The 11,381-nt window shown below is 29.7% G+C and overlaps 1 protein-coding gene and 1 pseudogene across 1 annotated transcript; both read right to left on the bottom strand.

Moving 5' to 3' along the window:
* Positions 1 to 5,522: 5,522 nt before the first annotated feature.
* On the bottom strand, positions 5,523 to 5,635 carry LOC139846325 (U2 spliceosomal RNA; annotated as a pseudogene).
* Positions 5,636 to 9,653: 4,018 nt separating this feature from the next.
* Positions 9,654 to 11,153, bottom strand: LOC139845479 (oil body-associated protein 2C). The gene is made up of 4 exons (XM_071835727.1): positions 10,934 to 11,153; positions 10,298 to 10,380; positions 10,047 to 10,161; positions 9,654 to 9,916 (listed from the first exon to the last, which is right to left on the bottom strand). The coding sequence occupies exons 1-4, from the start codon at positions 11,139 to 11,141 to the stop codon at positions 9,654 to 9,656; spliced, it is 669 nt and encodes a 222-aa protein (XP_071691828.1). The 5' UTR covers positions 11,142 to 11,153.
* Between the last annotated feature and the right edge of the window lie 228 nt (positions 11,154 to 11,381).

The raw sequence follows: 11,381 nt of genomic DNA, 5'->3' as shown, positions 1-11,381 counted from the left end.
GGGTTGGCCTCGGATTCACGAACCTATATTAATTATATATATTTATATGACGGTCAATATTTGTCTAACAATTTAGGCCAAGTCATAGTGTACCACAATCCTAATGCTCGAGTCTGACTCAACAGTATAGTAACATGTTATATTACCCATGCTCAGTTAGGTCAAAAGTCAAAGGTTAAAGTAAAAACGAGGTCGCATGCACAAGTACAATAACTTATACAAAAATAATTTTTCGGTCAAACATGACTAAACGGCCTTTAGAAAAATTATCGGAGCTCTGATTGATAAACGGCCAAAGATAAAAGTTACACATTACCAAAGAGATTAAGCATAAATTTTACAGAAGTAAACTAAACCTAGACAACTCGTAGTTGCCAACGCGGTTTCGGCGTTTCAAAGTTAATTTTTCAGCTTTAATAAATTTACAAAAGTGACCGAGTAGCCTACTTTGGAGATTTTTAGAAAATTCCTCGAAACTCGGATTGACAAACGGTCAAAGCCTGCAAATTCTAGTTACCACAAAGATATAACATGATTTTTAGCAAAAGTGAACACACATTAGGCCGACCATGACAACTGATACAAAACTGACATTTTTAATAAAAAGTTTCAGTTCTTTTCAGAATTTTAAAATGTGACCAAACAGTCAACTTTGACGATTTTTAGAAAAATCGTCGAGACTCAAATTGACAAACGGCCAGAGTCGTTTGCTAGACCTTACAGTAAAGAATTTAGTGGTATTTTTGTTTTAATCTGAAACAACGCAGATCAACGAGAATTTCAGTTTCCGTATCGACGTTTCATCAAAATTTACAAAACTTCTTTTATCCATAACTTGACAACCGTTCAACGAAACGAGACGTGCTTTATATGAAAATTCATCTACTCGACGAGTAGAATCCAAATAACCACTTTTTATTACCCAGAAAATTAGTTCACTAATTATCATTAGCAATCTTAATTACGAAATTAATTGTTTAATTCATAACTTTCTAACCGTTCATCGAATCCATTCGATATCTAAATGAAAAGTTCTTAATTTTTCGCTAGCTTTCCAATGACATGCATATCTTATACCTTAATTCATCCCTAGTATAACAACCTTTAAGATTCAACATAACCTATCTAAGGGCAATATCAAATGTACAAGCATGCATAATCTTATTTTCTCGAGCACTAGTCAGGGATACACTATTGGTATATAAAAATAAAATTATGAGTACTCACGTATCAATATTGAGATTCAATATTGCAGGAACGGTACGTAAACGCAACGGAGATGATAAACACTAGATTGACCTCACGAGCATACCCTCGAACATTACCCATCACCTCCATAGCTATAACCCATAATTTCCTTAGCTCTATCCCACTCATAAAACCCGTTTTGAAAACACTTAGACAGCACTCCGTCGTACTATTTTATGTATACTACTAATAATAATAACTCCTAATAATAATATGATTAATAATAATAATAATAATAATAATAATAATAATAATAATAATAATAATAATATATAATACGAAGTAACAATAGAGAAAGAGAGATTGAGAATTGATACAATGGTACTAGAAATCGAATGACTTTATAGAAGTTTTTTTTTTTTTTTTTTTTTTTTTTTTTTTTTTTTTTTTACGTACGCATGCAAACAATCTTCCAGCTCATAAAGCACTTTGTGCTCTGCCGACACTCATAAATCATTTGAGTAATATGTATAATATTATTTAATATATATAATATATTTAATCTTTAGAATTAATTAAATATTATATTATATTTACGTTAATGGTAAAAATATAATTTTTACAAAAATGACACGGTCGTGGTCTCACGACGCATGTACCACTTTCGGTTTTTCGGGCGCACTTTCGTACATTTAGAAAACTAGCCTTTTACGTTACGTGACGTGTACCTTTTACAAAAATTAGACTTACTCAACAATAAATTACCTTTATAAAAATATAACTTATAAAATTGACCGTTGTGGTCATTTACTTCTATAAATCAGTGACTCGTTGTTTATCAAAATGTATTATTTTAAATCAGGACGTTTTATGACTCGTACCTTTATCAAAATATAGACTTAAATTAATTAAAAACTAACCCACTCAGAGTGTAACTTAATCTTTTGAGTGTTTTGGTCATTTACTTTTATAATTCATACCCTCGTTAGTTATCGAAGTATATTTAATAACATTAACTTAAACCAAAACGTCTTTTGACTAAATTAAAATATATTTATAATATATAGGTTTGAAATACTTTAATAAAATATTTAGATTTTAATTATATTTCAAAGTATATTTGAAGATCGTTTATGATATTATATCCTATAACGTTTATACTTTAAAAAAAATATAATTTCCTTATGCGTCAACGTTTAGTTTGTTTTCCTTAAACTTTCTAAATAATATAACTATATTCCCAAAGTTTCTCTTTCACTCTAAATAATAGGAAGGTTAACTAGTTAACGTTTATATAGAAAGTCGAACAGAAAACTCCACTAACATTTGGCTAGTTCCCGTTAATTGACACCTTTGTCTTCTTTTATAACTCACTTTACCATTTTCCGAATACGGTTAATAATAAGGGTTACCTAATTCAAAGTGGACCTCATAACAGATACTCTTAATCATAATTCAATGTATCTGATAATTCAATCATTTGATATTATCTTTTAATCTCGTCGATAAACTTACACCGAACAAATATGTTTATGTAACATATTATTCATTCAATACCTTGATAGCATTTCCAAGTTAAAAAAAAAAATAGATCTTATAGCTTATATTAACTAATCCGTTCAATGTTTTATTAATATATCTCAATTTAATAAGCACACATGTATATGCATATATATTTATTTACACATAATTGTTCGTGAATCGTTAGGCATTGTTAAAGGGTATTTGATTAAATGAATATAGTTTCAAAACTTTTGGGACTCAACATTACAGATTTTGCTTATCGTGTCGGATATATATAAAGATTAAAGTTTAAATTTGTTCGGAAATTTCCGGGTCATCACACAAACAACTCCACTTGATTTATAAAGTAACATGGAATTGTTTTGTACAAAGTGGATTGATTGGGGCTGTGTAGGGTTCGAATAAAAAAAAAGGAATCCTATCTAGATGCAGTTATAGAAATGAGTTTCTACTATTTGATTATCGATTCCTTTTTCTATTTATATCGGGCCATGTATCATTGTTCCATTTGGGCCGTAAAAACTACATGGCTATTATATTTTTTCTTTACTCGATTGATATTAGTAATACGAGGATAATAGTAAAGCTATGGTTAGTTATGAGTGAAAAGGAAATAATGATGATAATAACTAATAAGGATTATGATTAAGTGACGATGGGGTTCGGTTAAGGTGACGATAATGAGGTGTGTGATGGTAATCGAATATGAAGATAAGTAGGATGAGCGAGATAAAGAATTAAGATAATAGTGATAACATGATGATGATCACTATGATATGCGGACATGATTTTAGTAATGAGGGTTACTACAATGATGATAATGGTTGTTATGATGATAATAAGGTGATTAGGATATAAGATTGATGATGGTGATCATAGAATTATGATTATGATTACGATGAGTATGAGAACGAAAATGACGTGATTCGGATGATAATCGAGATGGTATAAATCTTACTTTTATTATTATTATCATTATTGTTAGAATTATTATTATTATTATTATTATTATTATTATTATTATTATTATTATTATTATTATTAAAATTTACTTATTTATTAAAATTATCATTTAAGATTAGCTTTAATATTAAAATCTATTATTATTAGGATTATCATCATCATCATCATTATTATTATTATTATTATTATTATTATTATTATTATTATTATTATTATTATTATTATTATTATTATTATTATTATTATTATTATTATTATTATTATTATTATTATTATTATCATCATCATCATCATCATTATTATTTTTATTATTATCATAAGTACTAGTATTATTATTAGTAGTATTATTATCATTATAGATATTAAAGTAAATATTAGTAATATTATTATTTGTAAAATCATTATTTTTATAGTTATTATTAATAGTAGTATTATTATCATTATAATCAAAAACAACTTTTATTACTATTATTGACATTATGTTACCAAATAAATATTTTGTATATAAAAATATACTTTTAGTAATATTACATATAAGTATGTATTAATCATATTAACATTTTTATATAGATATTCATATATAACAAATTAAGTATTTTTAATATAATATTAACTAAATATATATAACTATATAAATATTAGTCATTATAAATGTATATACACAAATTAAATATATATAATATATAATATAAGTTATAATATATGAAATTGTTCAATTTCGATTATGTGTATTAATAAATATAAAAATGATATAGGTTCGTGAATCTGAGGCCAACCCTGCATTGTTCAGTATCGTCGTACGAATATTTTTACTACAAAATATTGTATCGTGAGTTTCATTACTCCCTTTTTAAATGCTTTTTGCAATATATATTTTTGGGACTGAGAATACATGCGCTTTTATAAAAGTTTTACGAAATAGACACAAGTAATCGAAACTACATTATATGGTTGAATGATCGGAGCTGAATATGCCCCTTTTGCTTGGTAGCCTAAGAATTAGTAAACCGATCTAATAATTGACGCAAATCCTAAAGATAGATCTATTGGGCCTAACAAACCCCATCCAAAGTACCGGATGCTTTAGTCCTTCGATGTTATTTTTATCATGTCCGATGGATGTCCCGGAATGATAGGGGATATTCTTATATGCATCTTGTTAATGTCGGTTACCAGATGTTCAATCCATATGAATGATTTTTGTCTCTATGCATGGGACGTATATTTACGAGAAATGGAAATGAAAATCTTGTGGTCTATTAAAATGATAAACTAATGAACTCACCAACCTTTTGGTTGACACTTGAAAGCATGTTTATTCTCAGGTATGAAAGAAATCTTCCGCTGTGCATTTGCTCATATTAGAGATATTACTTGGAGTCATTCATGACATATTTCAAAAGACGTTGAATTCGAGTCGTCGAGTTCATCAAGATTATTACTAAGTCGATTATAGTTGGATATATTATGAAATGGTATGCATGCCGTCAACTTTCGATGTAATGAAAGTTTGTCTTTTAAAAACGAATGCAATGTTTATAAAATGTATCATATAGAGGTCAAGTACCTCGCGATGTAACCAAATGTAATATATTCGTCCAGATGGATTAGGACGGGTCGTTATAGTTCATTCAGTGCATCCCAAATTCAAGATGTAATCTTGTATACTAATAGATAAATAGAGAGTTAGTGAATAATCTCCTAATTACAAGAGATATAAAGATTAGTATTTATCATTGTAATTAGAGAGAAGTGAAATTCCTATTATTCTTATTAGTGAATCGTTTCTTTCCTTGTCCGTGGTTTTTACCCTATTGGGGTTTTCCACGTTAAATCTTGGTGTCTCTTTATTGTCGCTATTTCAATTATTACTAGCGGTTTGCTATAATTCGGTGTCGCTTTTCTCAACAATAAGAACAGATTGTACACTTGATCTTAGCCAAAAGGCCGAGAAAGGCATCCTTCTCTTTGCCTTTGGGCCTTTGTTTTTATACACATCTCTCCCTTTGCCTCTTTTTCTGGCTCAGCCAATGTGGGTTAAAAACATCATTTCATTCACAGCTGTCGTCCCATTCACATAAGGACACAGGACATCTATGTTCAAAACACAAAATATGATTTGTAATCTATTTGTTTTAAATACAAGGATTACTTGATATATGAAGATATATAGTCGGTCTAATTCATCTATATATCTTAATGTCATACAGGAAATGAATAGTAATCTTTGTAACTTCCACAAATCTACCCCAAACTTTTTATTTTTTAATAATTCAAGCACACTCTTTATAATAGTTAATTTCATAGCTTTTACAAACTTACCACAAACTTTTCACATTTTATAATTTAACCATTAAACTTCTCATTTATTATAAATCATCAACATAATTTTTTCTATCTAATAACTATTCATTATTATTATAATAATAATAATAATAATAATAATAATAATAATAATAATAATAATAATAATTATTATTATTATTATTATTATTATTATTATTATTATTATTATTATTATTATTATATATACCTATATCTAAAAGACATAGGTGAAATGAATAGTGACTAGGGGTAATTCTGACTTTACACCTTTTTATTATTATTATTATTATTATTATTATTATAATTATTATTTAACCCCAGACTTTCTCCGAAAATTCAAATCTCCCCCCAAACAGGGGGTAAAGTGTCAAATAACCATTTTCATAAAAAAAATCTTAAACAAACTCCCCCCAAATCTTCAACGGGTCATATCTTCTCACTCGCAACGAGTTAAATTTTTCCAACACCATCGTTAAACTCGAAAAAAATTTAGGAGCACAATATCACTAACTATACGCAAAACGGACGCTTTTTAAAAAACGCTAAATATTTGGGGTACTTTTCATACACGTTGATTTTGCGTTAAATTTTTAAAAGTCGACAACTCCATAGCGAAACGCGGAGATGCACATATATTGTTAATTTAACACAACATTTAAATCTTTCACGAGCTATACCTTTTAGTTCGACTCGGGTTGCGCTTCAACGACATCATCGTTAGCCACAGAATAATTTTACAAACTAAACTCAATAAAATACATTGAAAACCGAACCCCGCCGCGAAGCGAGGGTTCGAAAACTAGTTATATCTAAATGTCATAGAGAAAATGAATAGTAATCTTTGTAACTTCCACAAATCTACCCCAAACTTTTTATTTTTTAATAATTCAAGCACACTCTTTATAATAGTTAATTTCATAGCTTTTACAAACTTACCACAAACTTTTCACATTTTATAATTTAACTATTAAACTTCTCATTTATTATAAATCCATCAACATAATTTTTTCTATCTAATAACTATTCATTATTATTATTATTATAATAATAATAATAATAATAATAATTATTATTATTATTATTATTATTATTATTATTATTATTATCATTATTATTATTATTATTATTATTTATTTATTTATTTATTTATTTATTTACCCACATACTAAAACTCATGGCCGAAATCGTAGTTTCAGTTCAACTTGATTGTCGTTTTGAGTTTGCGTTCACGCTACAAACGGTCCCTCAATTTTGGCTTAATTTACACAACGGCCCCTCAAGTTTTCACTTTTTCAGGGGTAGAAAGAGTAAATATATAATTTTATTAAAATAAAAGAAATTAATTTCACCCGAATTTTTAACGGGCCATATCTTCTCGCTCGGTCCGAGTTAAATTTTTCCGAGGTCACCATTCAACTCGAAAAAATCAGACGGACCCAACGGGACTAACTATACGCGAAACGGACATTGTTAAAAAAACAAATAACGGGCCCTATAGTCTCACTCGGTATGAGTTAAATTTTTTCGAGACCACCGTTCAACTCGAAATAATTTATGAACACAACGCGACTAACTATACGAGAAACGGACATCGTTAAAAAACACTAAATATTTCGGGCTATATTTCATACATATACATACACGTCCAACAAACAATACAACCTACTAGATATATTAGGTACCAAACAACGTATATTCAAATTTCACCGCGCGTTGAATTCAACCGCAGCAACGCGGGGTCGTATTTTTTCCCAGGTGCTTCTATGAAATATATTGTTAAAATTAGTATATACAGTTTTGTAATTTTTTGTTTACGTATTTCCATTGTTTATTTGTGGGATTGTTAGCAATAACTGCAATAGAATGTTGAATTGTACGGAGTATGTAATAAGATTTGAGAAACAGTTGTGTATGGGTAGAAATTCTGTTCAAATATATACGTGTTATAAATTAGTAGAGAGTATAAGATCACTTGTATCGGTCATCACCCACGCCGGTGGGTTGATGATTTGCATAATCCAACACCATTTTCTCACCTATTGAGGCGTGACTTTTATCATTTGAAGGAGGGTTCTTTGGATTCCAACCGGAAATTTAAGGTTTGTGGGTTTCCAGTTATTACTTTTATATTATTTTAAAAATATTATTTTTATTCATTTTTAATATTTTACCAATTATATTTTAACACGTCATCATAACACTACCAACCTACACACAAAAATCACACTAGGCCACCACTATCTACACAAAAAACCTGCACATCCTAATTATCAAAAAAATACAAAAATCAGCTCACACCACTAACTCAAACACTCAACCACTATAAATGGTCTAAGATTTAGTAACAAAAAACTATTTTCCTTGTATATAAAAGAGTAATAGCAATGAGATTGAATCTATTTGTATTCATTGATTCAAGGGCAAATGGCCTGAAAAGGTAACATAAGTTACCAAATTTGACAATCAAGGTAACCCCCAAATCGTATAAGCTCGAAAATGATTTCAATTTTATTTTTCCTCAAGAAAAGGATTGCGTGTTCAAAAATTTTAAAATTGGAATAATCTTAGTCAATTTCATTAACGATCGTTAGACAAAAATACACGTTTGGTCCTTGAAGTTACTTAGAATTTTTAACCATAATCCTTTTTATGATGATTTTACATTAACAGCTTATCTAACAAGTTAAAGTTTCAATCATCAACTAGTAATCTGTCTTATTAGTGCATTTAACATAAATATAGATAATCATCAACTAGTAATCTGTCTTATTAGTGCATTTAACATAAATATAGATATTGATATGCAATGGAGATTGCAAATTACTTACAGCTTAAGGTTGTTTTTTTTTTACTCAAGATCCAAAATCATGAACTAGATGTTTTAAGATGAAGTTTTAAGATGAAGATTCCTTCATCCTAACGTTCGTTAGTCAGATTCATGTCCAAAAACGACATATAATTCTTCAATTTGATGAATGAAGAATAGTTTGTCTTTTAAACCCCAAGCTTTGACTTCAAAATTCATTTTCAATATAACGAATCAGAGTCTGAAAATTTGCAGAGAGATTCATGAAATGAATCCTAACAGATCTACAATTTTACTTTTTGTTAATTCATTCCAGATCTGAAATGAATATGATGATGACGAGATTCGTTAATTTGGATCTCAGATATGAAATACATGTTGTTTGATTTCGTGGATTTGATACTCCAAACTGATGCTGAAATTGATTTTGAGACGAATTCAGTAGCCATATCTGAAATAAAACACATGAAAAGGGTGAAGATAATGAAGAGGACGATGGGTATAATATTTAAGTAATTTCGGGACCAAACGTGTAAAGATTACCCCAATTTTAAAATTTTTGAACATGCAATCCTTTTCTTGAGGAAAAATAAAATTGAAATCCTTTTCAGACTTATGCGATTTGAGGGTAGACTTATGCGATTTGAGGGTTACCTTGATTGTCAAATTGGGTAACTTATGTTACCGGCCTTTTCGGACCATTCGGCCCTTGATTCAACTAACACCTGATTATTATTGCCAATTTATTATTTCAACCAACGAGATCTACAAAGAGATTGAATCATATCCTTATACAAGTCTAACTATTATTTTCTTGAAAAAATAAAAGTAGTCTGTTTCGGTTTCTTCATGGAAAACTAGTCGGTTTCAATTTCTTCATCTCGATGCTTTGTATGTCTATTTCAAAACACTTATTATGTTGTCTCCAGTAATCAGCCATAGGGTTTATCCACTCTGGCTCTGGAATTTCGATCCTCGAATTCATCACATCATCCTTGGATATATTGTAGTTGTCATCTCTCTTTTTAATCAACTCCGGATTAACGACACCCTCACCCTCCGCTTGTGGTGACATCATCAATGATGGAGGCCCCAATGGAAGCATGTCACCTTCAAAATGAGCCATTAATAAATACAGGGATAATGATGTATGAATGTCCATTTTATACACATACAAGCAAATGCAATGTTGTTGAATATAAAGTATATGACTATTTTTATAAGTGTGGCCTTAAATTACCTTCGTCTGTTTGCCATGTGCACCAAAACTTGCCATATGTCTTGGCTAGGTTCTTTAGTTCAGGCATGACAAGCATATCTGGCATTCTTGGATGCACCCAGATGCCAGATTTGATCTGAAACAAACAAATTTTAATCAACAACTCAATAATTTTAATATTCATATGTTCCATTAATAATTAATTATACTTTATATAGATTGATTTATACTGGAGAATGAAGGTAGGAGGTCATGAGTGATAATAAAATAACCTCGTAAGCATGAGAGTGCCACAACTTTTGTTCTTCAGGTGGCAACGTTTCAAAGATGGTATCAGAAACTATATATTCCACCCCTTCAAAATTAGAAACAACAACTATAGTTATTAACACAATTATATTTATCTCTCAGCCTCTCAGGGATAAAGTAGATGAAGTTTACTAAAATTTGATACGGAGTATTTATTTTAGAGCATATTTTCTATTTATATTTATATATGCTCTAAAAGAAATATTTATTACTCAAATAAACATTAAAAAGCCACTAAAAATTTCATTTCTATTCTTCTATTATACTCCGTATATGAATGTCAGCAAATTATTTGCTCATATTTTTTGTTGGAGATAATCGATTAAGAAAATACACAATAGTCCCACATCAAAAACTGATAGAAACAAATGTATAAATATAAATTTAAGTGAACCTTCTTTTACTACCAATTGGTCCTGAAATGATCCTACATTTTGCCTCTTTAAGATATTGGCAGTTCAATTTAAATTTTGGTTTGGCCATATTTTAAGACTGAATAAAAAATCGAAGTGAAAATCAAACATAATTTGTAAAACCCAACGAAATTCAAACCCAAATTGAGTCAATATTTGCATTTATGTTGGATAAAAATAGCATACCGATGAGACGGGCGTTGGGTTGATCGCTATCATAAACGGCAGCCTGCAGGAAGTCGTTGGTAAGTCGTGTGACAAAGTGATGAGTCTCGATCTGGCGAGTCATGTCATGGCTATACAAACCAAAAGTGCAAACATGTTGACTCATTTTATTTATGGGCTTAAAAGACTGCAACAACTCAGAGCCTTTGTTAAGAATTTGTTGGCCCATTGACAATATTGGTTTCCCATTCTTCTGGGCTCCAGTTTCATCGGTCATACTACTTTCATACGTTGAAGACATATTTAACGGTGGCTTCCGATCTGAAATTACGTGATTAACTTGATGTTTTGGGTGCAACTAAGAGCTTGTCACAAGGAGAAACAAGTTGCATGTATGTATGAGAAAGAGAGGTGGCAACTGAAGCTGAGACACGATACGCCACATGTACCTATTTTCGGACACGTGTTG

Source organism: Rutidosis leptorrhynchoides, chromosome 4, assembly GCF_046630445.1.
Source record: "Rutidosis leptorrhynchoides isolate AG116_Rl617_1_P2 chromosome 4, CSIRO_AGI_Rlap_v1, whole genome shotgun sequence".
Classification (NCBI taxonomy): Eukaryota; Viridiplantae; Streptophyta; class Magnoliopsida; order Asterales; family Asteraceae; genus Rutidosis; species Rutidosis leptorrhynchoides.
This window is presented reverse-complemented; position numbering and strand designations above follow the sequence as displayed.